Source organism: Hemiscyllium ocellatum, chromosome 25 (genome assembly GCF_020745735.1).
Source record: "Hemiscyllium ocellatum isolate sHemOce1 chromosome 25, sHemOce1.pat.X.cur, whole genome shotgun sequence".
In the NCBI taxonomy this organism is placed as follows: Eukaryota; Metazoa; Chordata; class Chondrichthyes; order Orectolobiformes; family Hemiscylliidae; genus Hemiscyllium; species Hemiscyllium ocellatum.
The window spans coordinates 50,324,818-50,342,491 of NC_083425.1; the positions used below are offsets into that span (position 1 = coordinate 50,324,818).

The window sequence follows — 17,674 nt, forward strand, 5'->3', positions numbered from 1 at the left end:
CTCAGCACTCACTGGTATTTCACCGGACAGTGCGTGTCAACCTGAAAACACCCCATTCATGCCTACTCCTTGCTTGCTGTCCAATAAACAATCTCTATCGACATTAATATATTATCATCACTATTTATCTTTTATGTAGCAACTTCCTAAAAGCCTTTTGGAAAAAGATGTATACCACACCTGCAGTTTCGTCTTTATCTATCTTCTTAGTTGGACCTTCAAAACATTCTAATCCATTTGTCAAACCCAATTTTTCTTTGGTAAAACCATGCTGATATTGATCACCCAGCGATTTTCTCATTTCATTGTTAAGGCTTCGTTATTAATAGAGGCAGCTCTCTCCTGACCATTGATGTCAAGCTAACCAGCCAGTAGGTCCCTGCTTATTCCTCCATCCTTCCTTTCACAACCACATTATATTAATACTTCTGATCTGTGTGGAGCATTCCAGGAATTTTGGAACATCTTGGCAATTGCATCCGCTATCTCAGTTGATTTCTTTCAGCATCCTAGGATATAGACCATCCAATCCTGGAGCTTTAATTACTTTGGTTTCTCTTCTACAGCTGCAGTGCTGATATCAATTACCTTAACGTTATTACTCCTGTTGTCTCCTAGGTTACCCTCCTTAATTTTCGTATCTTTTATTGTGAAGACAGACAACAAAATATTTGTTCGATATCGCCGCTATTAGCTCATTAACCATTGTAATTTCTCCTCAGCTTCTTCAGGACCAACGGTCTTCTCTTATTCTGTATATTTATATGTTCACATGTAACAAATGGACTGAACTTTCTTTGAGTTACTTTAAATGCAGTTAAGTCATTTTTTCAAATAAGTAGACTGAAACTTTACACTGTACTCCAGATGTGGTCTCACTGAGACCCTGTGCAGCTGCAATAAAACCTCCTTTTTGTTATATTCCATTCCCCTCACAGTAAATGCCAACATTCCATTTGCCTTTCTAAACATTTGATGTAATTTAATGCATTATAAACTTTTCATTTTAATCAAAGACTATCATTACCTTCCTGAGTAAATGCAAAATAGACCTTTCTCGTTTTTCAATAGAATGTATTTTCATTGGATATTTTGAATTGTTTCTTTAAATGTTTCCCAATGTTTATTTATGGCAATATATTTTAGTCCATTTACCTAGTCAACCGTAGCCAGTTCTTTCTTCAGATCTATGTAATTAGGTTTGTTTGATTAAGTTGCTTGTTTGTGATTCGAGTACATCATTTCTAAACTCAACATGGAATTCAACTGAATTATGATCACTAGTTCCCAGTAGACCTATTACAACGAGGTTACTAATTAAAGCTGTCTCATTCCACAATGCAAGGCTTATGATAGCCTTATCCTTAGTTACTTGCCTGTTATATAGAATCACAGAATCACAGCAGTATTATGGCATAGAAGGAAGACGTTCGGCCCATCACACTTGCACTACTGGCTCATTAAATGCTTATTAATTACTCCAATGGTTGGAAATTGGTGTTCCCTTTAAACTTGCCTTCTTCAGTATTCCTGTGTAGCATGAGACCTCATTGAAATGTGTCACATTAGTAACTAGCCTTCTGTAAATGTAAATCTCTATTATATGCAAACAGAGGAGAAATCATAAGAATTATGGAGGTTATGACTCACATCCAAGATCTATCAAGTACCACCCGACTCTGTTATCTATGTAGAGCACTGAAAATTAAGCAAGTATTGTGCTTTGAAGGAATGAAAGCAAACTGTCAGGTGGAGGTGGACAAGGGGACAACGCTCTCTTGGCATCATGGTTAGCTGCCCATGGTCATTGGTCATGAGGGTTTAAACAGCTGAGTGGCACAGAGGAGATGGCCAGCCCCAAAATAATATATTTCAATAGAGGTAGGTGGGGAGATAGGGGGAACGGAGTCAAGCCATCATCTTCTTGAAGGAAGACCAGGAGTTCCCCTATATCAACCCGAGGGAAGAACAAAGATGGCTGCCATCAAAGACCAGTGATGGCTACCTAGAAGGACCTCAAGACCACTGGGACATGGGATTGTGCTGTTTCTACACCCCCATTCTACAGAATGACTTAGGATCAGTGAGATTTTCTCATCCACCATAGATCGTATATTGTCTTTCTTCACCTCAATAGTGAATGCACCACATCTCAATTGATGCTTCTCAATAAACTACTAGAAAATTGCCACACATTGTTGACTGTCTATATAAAGTAAGTGAGATTGTGAACCCCCTTAAAACCAACACAATCTCCTGCTATTTTCCCATACCATTGCATTTAACGCTAAATACTGTGGCTACAAAAGAAGGCTAGGAAATCCATGGTAAGTAACTCACCTTCTGACTTTTCAACTAAAAGGCACAAATCACAGGGGTGATTAGAATACTCTCTAATTCCCTGGACAAGAATGGTATCAACGCATTCAAGAAATTCAGCTCCATCCAGGAAAAAGCAGTCTGCTTAACTGGGACCCTATGCACCACCTTCAAAATCCACTCACTACACTACTGAGGCATACGTGGTATGAACATGTACCATCTACAAAATACAAGTTCACCAGTCAGCTCCCAAATTTGCGATCTCTATCACTCCCAAAGAAGTGGACAGCAGATGGAACACTGCCATCTGCAAGTTCCCTTCAAAATCACACAGTGTTACTGGTTTGGAAATATATTACTGTTTCTCTATTGCTGCTGGGTCAAAATCCTGGAACTTCCACTCTAATCATTTTAAACAGCGCAATTAGATCATCCCTTCCTGTTATATACAATTTTGTGCAGGGGAAGCAATTCTCTCAGTAGAAGTTTGACACTTATTAGTTTCAGAGCATCATAGGAATTTACAGCAAGGAGGATGCCATTTAACTCATTGTGACTGTGTCAGCTCTGTGCTAGAATCATTCAGTTGTCCTACTTTTTCTTTATGACCCTGCATATCCCTCTAATGCAGCTTTTTATCCTCATTTCCTTTAAAAGAGCTAATGGTCAGTTTTTCCTCAGTTATCATTCTGTGATCTACCATTTTCCCTTAATTTTGATGGTTGTTGGAGAGACTAGGAGGCCAGGGTACAACCTTAGAGTAAAGGAAAGACCTATGCTTCCCTTTATTGGTCAGAGTATTGAGTACAGGAATTGGGAGGTCATGTTGCAGCTGTGCAGGACATTGGTTAGGCCACTGTTGGAATATTGCGTGCAATTCTGGTCTCCTTCCTATTGGAAAGATGTTGTGAAACTTGAGAGGGTTCAGAAAAGATTTACAAGGATGTTGCCAGGGTTGGGGGATTTGAGCTATAGGGAGAGGCTGAACAGGCTGGGGTTGTTTGCCCTGGAGCGTTAGAGGCTGAGGGGTGACCTTATAGAGGTTTACAAAATTATGAGGGGCATGGATAGGGTAAATAGGAAAAGTCTTTTCCCTGGGGTCAGGGAGTCCAGAACTAGAGGGCATAGGTTTAGGGTGAGAGGGAAAAGATATAAAAGAGACCTACGGGGCAACCTTTTCACACAGAGGGTGGTACGTGTATGGAATGAGCTGCCAAATGAAGTGGTGGAGGCTGGTACAATTGCAACATTTAAGAGGCATTTGGATAGGTATATGAATAGGAGGGATTTGGAGGGATATGGGCCGGGTGCTGGCAGGTGGGACTAGATTGGGTTGGGATATCTGGTCGGCATGGACGGGTTGAACCGAAGGGCCGATTTCTATGCTGTACATTTCTATGACTCTATGACTCTAAGCTTCTTCAGCCATACAGTGGTGAACCTATGGAATTCACTGCCAATGAAGGCTTTGGAGGCCAGGTCATTGAGTATACATAAGACAGAGATGGGTAGGTTCTTCATTGTTAAGGTCATAAAGAAAAAGCGGGAGAATGGGGTTGAAAAACTTATCAGCCATGATTAAATGGCAGAGCAGACTCGATGGGCTGAATGGCCTAATTTCTACTCCTATGTCTTATGGTCTTCCACTGGAGAAAAAGACTCCTAACCTATTGACTCAGTGAAAATTTTAATTGATGGTCCATCACCAGAAAACAGAAAAAGTTCATTTTCTTCATCCTTAGTTAAAAATCACACAACACCAGGTTATAGTCCAACAGGTTTATTTGGAAACACCGGCTTTCAGAACACCACTCCTTCATCAGTTGGTTGTCATACATCACCTGATGAAGGAGCGACGCTCCGAAAGCTGGTGCTTCCAAATAAACCTGTTGGACTATAACCTGGTGTTGTGTGATTTTTTTACTTTGTCCACTCCAATCCAACCCCAGCTCCTCCAACTCATTCCTTCATCCTATATGAGATGTTGATGTTTGAACTTTTTGAAAGGATAGGTTACACTACCTGGAAAAACAATAAATTCAGTTGCATCTTACACGACATGTAAGATTTACACCAATTCGATTAATACCATAAAAAAGGAAGAGAGTTTGCATCAAAGGTGTTTGAACATTTGTTTCATAAAGACTGACTAGTACAGTGTCCACTGAGATGCTTACTCTATGTAAAGCTATCAGGGATTGAGAGATGGAGAGGATTAAATGAGAAACGAATGGTGTGAGGTTGTGTCTGCCAAGAGAACACAATGGAATTTGATTAAGTTAGAAAACCTTCTCTTGTCAAAATCCAAGCTCAAAGCAGCACATTCTGGTCAGCAGGAGCTGTATTTAATACAAAGCAGGTGACGAGAAGACTTTGAAAAGGGGAAACATTCACAAAATACAAACATGCAGCCTCTCATTAAAATGATGTCAGAGCTGGATAAAGCCAGAACACATGGTTATCCTGGCTGCTCATATAGACATCCTGGGCATTGAAGGTGCTGAACAATTACTTCTTGAAAGGAACAACAGGGCTATTTTTCCTGTCCTACTATAGCTGTGTTTCAAAATCATCAAGACGAAGGAAAGAAATATTACTATTTAGCACGCAGCTACTGCCACATATGTTCAGTTCAGTTTCTCGAAATGTTACGCCCTAATTGAGTCAACGTTTGAAGGAACTGAATCCCACAAACCTTTTCTTAGTTATCCACTAATGACTGTGGACAACCAGAATCTAATGCAAAGACACAAATGACATTCACTGTATTACAGTTAAACACAGCAAACCGACGGGCTGTCTTGTCTGAATACCTCACCTTCACGGCAGCGGCTGTTCTTTCTTAACTCCCACCAACATTTCCCTCTCCAAATGTCCCAGCCCAGAGTGAGGCAGAGGGAACAATGGGAGCTGGTATTAATGATTTCCCAGTACAACACTTTTGAGAGGGGGTATGGGAGGGGAAGTGAAGTGCTAATCGGAAAGCTAAGGCTCCAATACAATGGAAAATAAGAAGTCTGTATGTCCTTGCTTGCTATGATTTCCCTATACTGCTCATAAACAAAGTTTTCACTGTATCTCGCTGGAAGTGACAATAAATCAATCAATTAAGAAGTATCATGATTCTCCTTTGCCATCGCATCAATTGCAAATCAGAGTGAATTTCTTTCAGTAATAACTTTTGGAATGCAGAATGTAAATAAGTTGAAGCACGATATGTGGTGTGTGTAACATACTGGGGAACAGATGACTTGGTATGAACTGTGAAAACATCTTTCAATCAACACACCCGGGTATGAAATCACACATATCTGGCTCAATGCAACTGGGCCAGAGGTAGGAACATTACCACTCAGTCACAAGAACCTCCTGGTGCTAAAGGCATATGAACTGTTTACTCATAAGCAGAACATTGCCTGGGATTTCACTTGTGCCCCTCTAAGTAGACATGGGCTGAAACAGAGGCTGTTCAACTATGAATATAATGTGCAGTTCTGGAAAAGCATCACATTAAAGTGTGAAAACACTGGCTCAAGTTCCATCCTTCCTTGGCGTTCAGGAGTTTAACTCAGCGTTCCAAATGACACCCACAACCACCAACACTGAGGTTTTCCTTGTTTCATGGCCAAGTCTAATTCATGGAGATTGATCGCAATGACATGTGTGTGCTTGTGGGGTAATCCTATGAAAAGTGAACAGGAACATAGGAACAGGAGTAGGCCACTCAGCCTGTCAAGCCTGTGTCACCAGTTTGCAATCCTGGGGCTGATCAATATTTTTTTACCCACATCATCTCCATAACCCTTTATGCCATGTAAAATTTGGAGAATGAGAGGACTGCAGTTGCTGGAGATCAGAGTTGAGATGTGGTACTGGAAAAGCACAACAGATCAGGCAGCATCCGAAGAGCAGGAGAGTTGACGTTTCAGGCATAAGCCCTTCATCAGAAGCCTATGTCCGAAACATCGATTCTCCTGCTCCTCAGATGCTGCCTGACCTGCTGTGTTTTTCCAGCACCACACCCTGAACTGCCATGTTAAATTTGTCAACCTCCACTTTAATTATACTCAAAAAATGAGCGTCTATAGACCTCTGGAGGTCCGAGGATTCGCCACCCTCTCAGTAAAGACATTCTACTCATCTCATTCCTAAATGGGGTCCCAATTTATTTTTAAATTGTGTTGCTAGTTCCAGTCGTCTCAACTGTGGGAAATATTTTAACTTGCATCTACTCTGCCTATCTATATAAGAATTTTGTACATTTCAATAAGATCGCCTCTCATTCTTCAAAACACTGTACTTTTTCCAAACTTGCTGCCTTCTGTCTCAGCACTGCATTTACAGTGATGCTTGCTCATTGCAAGTACCTTTGGATGGTACCTTTTAACATAGAGATGCTGTTGTGGTACAGCTACCACATGCTGATTAGGAAGCTCTCCTGCTCTCACCGCCTGCCATTGGTGTGTTGGAAGGATTTACAGATTGGCAATCAACCTGTTTGACATTAGGACACAATGGGCATCAAGTCCTGAGGTGGGATTTGGAACGTCTAACCCAGATACAAGGCTGTTACACACTGTATCACAAGATCTTGTCGAATAATTGCCAAAAACACTTCGACTGTTGCATCATATGTGGAAGCCTGGTGGAGAGCTTGGTGGATTTTAGTCTTTATCTATTGAACTATTCTTATATTCTGCATTGCCTTCTCAACATTACCAATTAGTTTATCTTTTCCTCATATAAAAGGTCAACGGTTTATCGAATGAACTCATTTTTTATTCACTCACGGGACATGGGTGTCACTGGCTGAGCCTGTCCCCAGTTGCCCTCAACAAGGTGGTGGTGAGCTGCCATCTTGAACCTTAGGTGGCATTAAGGGATACTAATGCATCAATTATTACAATCAACTGCACAAGTACGAAGAGACCTTTTTGATTTTGGATTTTCTCATTGAGTTATTCTATCTAATACAGGGCCTTGGTGAGGCCATACCTGGAGTTCTGTGTGCATTTTAGTCTCTTCATCTGAGGAAGGATGCTCTGGCCATGGAGGGAGAGCAACAAAGGTTTCCGAGACACATTTCTGCGATGACAGGATTGGCAAATGAAGAGAGATTGGATCCATTAGGACTACATTCACTGGAGTTTAGAAGTAAAGAGAAGGAATCTCATAGAAACCTGTAAATGTGTAACAGTGTCAATGCTGGAAGGGTGTTCCTGATAATGGGGGAACCTAGTATCTGGGGTCACAGACAGGGTAGGACTGAGATGAGAAATGTCTTCACCCAGAGAATGGTGAACCTGTGGTATTTTCCAAAGGAGGTTGAGATCAAAACATTAAATGCTTTCAAGATGGGGTGGCATGGTGGGTCAGTGGTTAGCAATACTGCTTCACAGCACCAGAGATCTGGGTTCAATTTCAGCATTGGTTTCATTCTCCTCATGTCTGCGTGGGTTTCATCCCACAGTCCAAAGATGTGCAGACTAGGCAGATTGGCCATGCTAAATTGCCCATAGTGTTCAGGGATATGCTAGTTTGTGCAGACTAGTTGGGTTAGCTAGGGTTATAGGGTAGGGTGTGGATCTAGCTGGGTTGCTCTTTGGACGGTCAATGTGTGCTCGATGTGCCAAATGGCCTGCTTCCATACTGTAGCGAGTCTATGATTCTAAGAGTTAGATGTGCTTCTTAGGGTTAAAGGGATCAAAAGAGTAAGGGGAGAAAGTGGGAACTGGGGACTGAGTTGGATAATCAGCCATGATCATATTGAATGGTGGAGCAAGCTCAATGGGCTTAATGGCCTACTCTTGTTTCTTGTCATTATCATAGAATCTCTACAGTGTAAAAACAGGCCATTCAGCCCTACAAGTCAATGCTGACACTCCAAAGAGTAACCCAACCAGACCCATTCCCCTACCCTATTTCCCCTGACTAATGCACCTAACCTACACATCCCTGGACACTCTGGACAATTTCAGCATGGCCAATTCACCCAACCTGCACATCTTTGGACTGTTTGAGGAAACCGGAGCACCCGGAGGAAACCTGCACAGACATGGGGAGAATGTGCAAACTCCACATAGACTGTTGCCGGAGGCTGGAATCGAACCCGGGTCCCTGGCGCTGTGAAGTAGCAGTGCTAATATGCTAATCTTTCTGCCTTGTAGAGCTACTGTCTTCTAGTGGTAGGATTTCATGGCAACAAATAATTCCCGGAAAAGCTATTAGCTGACTGCACAATAAAAACCCACATTCACCAACCACACAGAGACAGAGCAAAGCTATTTGTTTGGTGCCCTGGTGTATTGAACTACATCCGAATGTTCATTAAATCTCCTCATGCTCAAATGCCTTCTGATCGCATATATGCAGATGTTCTTGATCTACTCATATTGAACCACACAGCCTTATTATCACACAAGCTGCTTTGTTCCTTTGAAGAATGAAGCCTCTGCTGAAGGATTTATTATAAAAGTTAATGCAATGCAAGGACAGCAGTCAATGAGACCAGGTCACTGCACAATGTCACATGGTTACCTGCCTGGGCGAAGAGTGAAAATAATTTGCAAAGATGAACCAGAACTGAAAGGTTGTAAATATCAGGAAAGACTTTACAGTTTGTATTGCTTTTCTCTAGATGGGAGAAGGCTAAGTGACAGCATAGTAGAGGTCTTTATAATTGTGATAAGTGACTGCAGGGAAGATGATTCCATGTGTGAAAGGCCCAAGGCTATAAATATGGGATAGTCACCATGAATCCAATCGGGAATTCCCAGCAAGAATGTGGAATTTGCTCACTTGTGGAATAGTTGAACTGAACAAATTAAGCACAAAGGAGAAGTGCACACTAAATATACAAGAGAGAAAAAAGGGCAGATACACTAATGTCGCAAAGTGAATTCGGAGTGTCATGGCAATATGTGTGAAGCATCAACACCAGCTTCGAGTTTCTCCTTATTTTCCCCTTCTGCTCCCATAGATAGTTATTTGTGGAACAGTTTGTAAATGATTGCCAGAGGCAGTAGAGTCATAAAGCATTGAAACAGACCTTTCGGTCCAACCATTCCATGCTAAAAATAATCCCAAACTAAACTCGCCCTCTCCTGGCCCTGACACCTTTCCTATGCATGTACTTATCCCACTGTGTTTTAAACATTGTAACCGTGCCTGCATCCACCACTTCCTCTGCAAGTTCATTCCAGATACAAACCACCTTCGATGTAAAAAATGTGCCCCTCATATCTTTTTTAAATCTCTCTCCTTTCACTTTTAAAATATGCCTGTAGTCTAGAACTCATCCCTCCCAGGGAAAAGAAAACTACCACCAACTCTATCTGTACCTTGTGTGATTTTATAAACCTCTCAACCTCCTATGCTGCAGTGAAAAATGTCCCAGCCTATCCAGTCTTACTCTATAACTCAAACTGTCCACACCAGCAACATCCTGGGAAATTTCTTCTGAACCTTCTCGAGTTTAATAATATCTTTCCTATAACTGGGCAACCACAACTGGATAAAAACCCTTCCCCCACCTCACCCTAGTTCCAAACTTCCAGCTCAGCACTGTCCCCATGACGTGTCCAGACCTGTCCGACCTGCCTCGCTCCTTTTCCACCTTTCCACTCCACCCTCTCCTCCCTGACCTATCACCTTCATCTCCTCCCCACTCACCTATTGTACTCTATGCTACTTTCTCCCTACCCCCACCCTCCTCTAGCTTATCTCTCCACGCTTCAGGCTCACTGCCTTTATTCCTGATGAAGGGCTTTTGCCTGAAACGTCAATTTCGCTGCACTTAGGATGCTGTGCATCACTAATCCAGAACCAGAACTGGACACAGTACTCCAGAAGAGGCCTCAACAATGTCCTGTACATTCTCAACCTGACTTCCCAACTCCTATACTTAAGGACTGAGCAATGAAGGCAAACGTGCTAAAAGCCTTTTTAACTACCCTGTCCATATGTGATGCAAACTTCAAAGAATTATGTATCTGACTCCCTAATTCCCTCTGTTCTACAACGCTACCCAGGTCCTACTATTAATTGTATAAGCCCTACCCTGGTTTGTTGCACAGAAATGCAATAATAGCTTGAGAGGAATCACTTTGCGTTATGTATGACTGACTGGGGACTCTCCTTTTCTTACTACTTGTCATAGATGTATCAGAGAGATATACAATCAACACATTGAGGCCACATTATAAATGCACCTAATGTGACTGAAGGGAGTTTTAAGCTGGATTTTCAGGAGCAGAGGAAATGCCATTACTGGCTTGGAGCAAGCTGTGACAGTGGTTCCTTTCATTTTAAACCATCCCTTTCCATTTCTGTTCTGCCCAATAGGTATGGGAGAGAATGGGGAAAGAGATTTCACACTTCCCACATCACAAGGCTTCTATTATTTCAAACAAGAGGCACATGGAACATGTGTGGTCAATCACTTGAAGGGAAACCTTAGGAAAATGAACATTTTTTTTGTAAATGTAATTAGACAACAACATCTGTTCTCATTGGAAAATAGAGAATCCGGGATAAGATCCAAGTTTATAACATAATGAAAGGAATCGACAGGTGGATGGAGGGAGCCTCTCATTGCCAAAAAAGGACAGAGTTTGATTGCGAGGTAAGAGAGCCACAAAATGAATGCTATTGCAAACGTTAACTGCTTACAGTTCAGTGAGGCACTTGTGGGACTGATTGTATCCAAGTGCGGTTCATGGTGATTCAATTCATGCATTGTTCACAACAGAATACCGACAGATTAGTAATTGAGCAGCAAGTGGAGAAAAATGAGCTTGGCATGAGGTGGGTGGTAGATATCACACATCAGTGATGGTCATAAGCCAAATACTAAACAAAAAACTAAAAGAACTGTGAATGCTGGAAATCAAGAAACAAAACAGAAATTGCTGAAAAAGCTAACAATGGGCTGTGTGTAATAGTAGGCCATGTGAGAGCAAGGCTTGGTGTATGGGGGTTGCGGTAAGGACATGGGAGAAAGTGCCTAAAGCCCTAAAATTGTTGAACTCAAAGGTGTAAAACCTGCCCATTTACCTCCTCCTTCCTCTCTATCCAAGGGCCCAAACAACTTTACAGGTGAAGCAGTGCTTTACGTGCACTTCACACAGTCTAGTCTCCAGCATTCGCTGCTCACAATGTGGTGTCCTCTACATTGGGCAAACGAAGCGTAAACTGGATAACCGCTTTGCAGAACATCTACGTTCTGTCTGTAAAAAAGACCCTGAGCTTCCAGTTGCCTGCCACTTTAACACCCCCACCCTGTCCCCTGGTCAACATCTCTGTCTCAGGCTGGCTGCAGTGCTCCAGCGAAGCTCAGTGCAAGCTGGGAACGGATTTTCTGCTTGAGAACTCCACAAGGTTTGGACTCAATATCCAGTTAAACAACTTCATGGCTTGAGGGATCTTCTCCGATGTCCTTATCCCAACCCCCACACACCAGGCCTGGTCATCACATGGTCTGCTATTACACACTACCCATTGTTAGTCACTAACAGTCCCCATTAGCAGCCATTCATTCTCCTAGGCTAGAGAGCTTTGAGAAGATTTGTAGCTCAGGTTGAGGTTCTGGATATAGGTTTGCTTTAGTGGAAACAAACCTTTCAGCTCTGCGAGCAAAAATACACCCTAGGCTGACTGTTATCCACTCCTTTGTCTGTCCACCTGTTCTTCTCTCTCTTTGGGCTGTATCTCCACTCCCCTCACCCTGTCTTCTGCACATACACCAACTTTCTCCTAACTACCATCAGTTCTGAGGGAGGGTCACTGAATCTGAATGTTAACTCAGATTTCTTGCCATAGATGTTGCCAGACTTGCTGGGCTTTCCCAGTAATTTCTGTGTTTTGTTTATAAACCAAATACTCTTTCTTTCACTAATTTGCTTTGGTTCGTAAGAGTTAAAAATAAGTTTCAATGTATTACATTGTTCCTCTGTGATGTATGGAAGGAAAAGTGTGTGAATGTGGAGTGAAGATGGGTGCAGCCTCTCTCTCTCTCTCACTTAATATTTCTATCTCTTGTGATGGGCTTCGCACTTCCACAGCTGCGTGGAATATGCTTCTTTTCTAATCCACATTCCACTCCATCCTGTTTTCCCAGTTTTGTTATCTGCACTGAATCTAAATCGGTGTGTCTACCTTCTGAAACATATCCCTTTCCTTTTCCTCAGTTGAGGATTTCTGTTTGGTTACAATCAACGAGGACCTTGAGAGGATTTATCCCAGTTCAAAAACATCAACATTGAGCCCATCTAATTGCTCTCACAACTATGACAGATTTTTGCTGCCTGTCTGTTTAATCTCATCAGTCCCTGATGACCTTTGGCCTTTCTGCAAGAACAACGTGAGTGCACGATTAAACACATCTTCCACTTCCACTTTCTCGAGTGACAATTCTCTCTGTGGTGCTCTGAATCACACATCCTTGCTTTAGTTTTCTCTTTCTCTGGTACTTTCCTGTATAAAGGCAGAAGGTACAATGCCTGCCCATTCACCAAGCCGTACAGAATCATCCTGGGTCCGAAACATATCCATCACAGCCTTAAATATTCACAAGGACTCTGCTCCCACAGCACTCTGTGGCAAGGAGTTTCAAAGACATTCAACCCCGAGACAGAAAGAAATTCCTCTTCATCCTAGTGTTAAATTGGCACCCTTTTATATTGAAACGATGCCCTCTGCTCTTAGACACTCCCACGAGGGGAAACATCCTCTCAGCATTCACCCTGTCAAGTCCTTTAAGAATCTGATATGATTCAATGAGATCAAGGCTCATTCTTCTAAATTCCAGTGAGTAGTCCCAAGTCAATTACATCCGTACCAAAGAATTTACCATTGAGAACATAATTTTCTTCTGACTGGAACATTATATTGAAACAGGAAGCTTTCATTTTCTACAGCACCTTGAGGATTTTAGTGGCCTGTATTGTCACATTACTTGCAGTTCAGGGTTCACACATTGGTTATTTACGTCTCTTTGTGGCCTGTAATAGTTTCCTGCTCTCTCAGAGTTACTACTGTTGTCTCTTGTTGGTTCTGCAAACTGGTTTGTTTCCATCTTTGCACATAACATAGGAAGTGTTCGAGAAGTGCAGGGGTCTGAAGAAGAGGCATTCTGGATTTGTAACGTTAACTCTCTCTCTCTCTCTCTCTCTCTCTATATATATATATATATAGGTGCTGCCGGATCTGCTGAGTTACTGCAGCACTTTCTGCATTGTTATTACAGATCTCTAACATTTGCAGTATTTGGCTTTTACTTGTCCATAACACAGTTCTCTGCAGGTTCACCTTTTCCCAGTGCACATTGTTCCAACCTTACTTCGCAGGCTGTTGCATGTGACTGCAGGTCTCTTTGGCATCATGATACACATTGTTAACACATCCATTCTCATTATAACACACTTGGACCATTCCAAAAATGCTTTACAACCAATAAGATATTTTTGAAGCACAACCAACAAGGTGTAAGAGGGGAGGGCAATGTTTGTCAAGTTTGTCAATGGGATTGGACAGATTAGTTCCCTTAACTAAAAGAAAAAAACACATACTTGGAAGTCAGCTTTGACTGTTAAGTTAATGGACTTGATGAATTGTTGGAGCTACTTGAATTGAAAGAGGGGATGATTTTTATGTCAGACAGTACTTTTATCCACTTAACAGGGTCTGCATTTATAACTGATAGTGCAGCAGTCACAATTCTTGGGCCTTGTACGATTGTCTAGTGGTGTGGTAATTAAAGTGCAAGCCAATGCAAAAACTTCCAGAGAGATGACTGTAGAATGGATTTGTTCGTATGCGTGAGTTTATCAATATCTTCGGGCAGTGTCATCTTTCGCAATCAGTCCTGATGAATTTGTCTTGAAAGTGTGCGTGTGACAAAGAGCCAGCAAAATGACAGCAGGATAGTTAACCAGAACATTTCACACCAAAAAAAAAATTTTAACAGAATGCACTTTAACATCGCTCTATTCTATAAGACACTCAATGAACAAGAAGACAACAGCCAAGATCCAATCAGCTCAGAGAACTTACCCGGCAATAACAATGAAAAAGTCAAGACGGTTCCACGTGTCGCCGAGGTAACATTTCGGGCCAAAGATGCCCAACGCTACCATCTTGGCAATCATCTCCACCGCAAAGAATGCAAAGATGAAATCATCGAAACCCTGAAAAACAGAATGAGTAGGCAGTCAATGTGTTAGACTTGAGTGGAGGCCGGAGCAGGGACATTAGGCTGTGACTGTCCACCACGTTATTCAAAAACCTGACGTTTATGGGATTGGATCTGTCAGGAGGAGCTGTCAGACAGCAACTAAGAGAAACGGCAAGTTATTTACACTGTTCACTGTTTAGCCTGGAATCTGACACATAATTGATCTTCTTATGTCGAAGCCCCGTGAGCAAATTGCCTGTCTCAAGGGGTAGCCACTGTAAAAAATGATTAAGATAATTCCATTGGAAAATCTCCAATCCAGTAGGACATTGGTACTTCTGAGCGTAGTGCTGCTGGAAGGCAGGAACAATGGCAGGCCATTCCACCCACAAGCCTGTCCCGTAAGTCACTTAGAATATGACGATCTGTTTCCTAACTTTGGGCTGGAACTGATGGAGCTGATGGCGTTTTCCGTCTCATGTTGGAGAGCCATAGAGAGGTCCATTTCTTCTCATATGACAATAGCTGGACTCAGTCATTTTACTGGACAGTGAGAGGCTTTTGCCAGATCAAGGACCCGAGAGGCAGAAGCTGCAGGTCAATCAGAGGTCAGAAGGTCCTTTGCACAGAATCGTTTCCAGGAAGGAAATGGTTGCAGCTGGCTTTTCATCACCAGAGGCTAAGGATCATTGGTGGATCCCAGACCACTGCGAGGATGGGGGAAGGCTGCTGGTGAGGGCAGGCAGAATGTAACTTATGAGGGGCATACAGTGGATGAGGGTAAATCAGAAAGGAGTGTGAATTCGGACAGATATGCTTTGAAAACAGGTGTGAAGCAGGACGGTGTATAAGTGGGGCAGGTGCAAATGGGGCTGGTAAAAAGTGGGTGGGGTACGTTGTCTGCTTGTAAGTCATGTAGGTGTAAATTGGGTTGGTGTAAAAGGGCAGGTGGAATTTGGCCAGGAGCTACATTGGGTGGGGGTAAATTGGGTGAATATACATCAGGCAAGCATAAATTAAACATAGGGTCGCACCAACGGAGGTTAAGTTGGATGGGGGTTAACTCAGTCCAGAGTAAATTGGATAAGGGCAAATTGGAAAAGGGATAAATTGGGCTTGTGTTAATTATGATGTGTGTAAATCAATGTGGAAATCTGCATTATATTCCAGTGTGTCTCCTTCAACAAGTACGGCAGGATGGAAGATGTGGCTGACCAGGTGTGGGCTGACACTGCTTACTTGAAGCAAAATTCAACAACAAGCCAATTTCATTTTTGTGGAACTGAAGATGGTGAGAGTACCTTGTACATTCAATGCAGAATGAGAAATGATCCTACAGCCATTCACCAACTGGAGATCTTGTTTCTCTATGATGGCCATGTTGGTTTTGACTGAGGCTCGTTCAGAGAGCAGTTAATCTTTGATGTGATGACCAGCTGCAGGTCACTCAGGAACTCTCCTTGAAGTGTGGTAGCATTGATATTAACATCTGGGAGAAGCTCACTACTAATTGTTCAAACAACTTATCCGTCGACTTGCATCAAGCTCCATGTCTTAACATATTAATGTTGAAACAGAGCAGTGTTAGAGAGGGAAAGGAAGCAAAGGAAATCTGGTCCTACTACCTCATGGCATGACTTTCCCCACGTTTATAACAACTTGTGATCAATAATTGATCAGTCCAGTCCTGGCAGAAAAATATTAGATGCCATCCTCAAATCATCAGACAATTGATGACGCCAGGGACAAAACCTAGTGAGTGTTCTTTGGGTGGCTTGTTTACATTGGGTGGTTGTTAATCATTAAAGGATAGGTGTAAATTAAGATGGGGGAGTAGATTAGATTAGATTCCCTACAATATGGGAACAGGCCCTTTGGCCCAACAAGTCCACACCAACCCTCCAAAGAGTAACCCACCCAGTCCCATTACCCTACCCTATATTTACCCCTGACTAATGCACCTGACACTATGGCAGTTTAACATGGCCAATCACCTGACCTGCACATCTTTGGATTGTGGGAGGAAATCCATGCAGACACGGGGAAAATGTGTAAACTCCACACAGACAGTTGCCCAAGGCAGGACTCAAACCCGGGTCCCTTGCGTTGTGAGGCAGTACTGCTAACTACTGTGCACCCATCTGCTAGTGTTTGCTTCCCATGAGATTGTTAAGGAGAAAGTTACACTTGAGCTCTGTTGCACTGCACCAACCTTTGCACATATTACCCACTGGTGGTCACATTGGGACAGTGAGAACTTGCACATCTTGAATGCCAGTTATCTGTTCTTTAGTTTGACTTGCTCCTCAAGGACATTGACAAGTAAATGAAGTGGACAGGTAAGTGGCAGATGAGGGTTAACACTTTGATTAGAAGGGCGCTATAAGGGAGTACAATCCGAAAGGGGATGCAAGAGCAGACAGTGTGCACAGGGTCGATGTGTGCACAGATCACTGAAGGCAGAATGACAGTTGAAGAGATCAGTTAATGAAAAGTACAGTATCCTTCGCTTTATTTATAAGGGCATGGAGTACAAGAGCAAGGTGGTGATGTTGAACATGTATAAGACTCTTGTTAAACCTCAGCTGGAGTACAGTGCAGTGTCATGGCTGCTATATTATTGGAAAGGTGTGAATGCATGGGAGAGAGTGTACAAGTGACTTGTAAGAATGGTCGCGGGAATGAGAAACTGGTTGAAGAACCTTCAGTTGGGTGGATCTCTTTGAAGAGAAGAAGACTGAGAGATTTGATTGAAATTTTCAAAACCTTGAGTGGGCTGGATAGAGTAGAGAGGGAACAACTGTTCCTGCTCATGGAAGGAAAAAGAATGTGAATGCAGAGATTTAAAATGATATGCAAAAGAAGCAAAAGTAATGTGAGGAAAGTCTTTTTCACTCAGCAAGTAGTTAGGATATGGAAAGCACTGCCTGGAAATGCCGTGAATACAGGTTCACTCGAGCCATTCAGGAAGACATTGGATGATTTTTCAGAATCAATGAAGTTAATTTGGTTTGCAGGTGAAGCAAGTAATTCAGAGGGCAGACGGAATATTGTCCTTCATTGCTAACGGGATGGAGTTTGAAAGCAGGGTGGCTATGTTACAGCTGCACAGGGCGCTGGTGAGGCCACACCTGGAGTACTGTGTGCAGATTTAGTCTCTTTACTTGAGAAAGGATGTAC

General features: G+C 42.5%; 1 protein-coding gene across 3 annotated transcripts in view; it reads right to left on the bottom strand.

The window, feature by feature from the left end:
* Window positions 1–17,674, bottom strand: part of cacna1g (calcium channel, voltage-dependent, T type, alpha 1G subunit) — a 308,065-nt gene that overhangs the window by 278,619 nt on the left and 11,772 nt on the right. For all 3 annotated transcript variants that reach the window (XM_060844315.1, XM_060844314.1, XM_060844316.1), the window contains exon 2: window positions 14,374–14,507. In XM_060844315.1, the coding sequence (XP_060700298.1) occupies window positions 14,374–14,507 (134 nt within the window). The remainder of the gene's footprint in view (window positions 1–14,373; window positions 14,508–17,674) is intronic.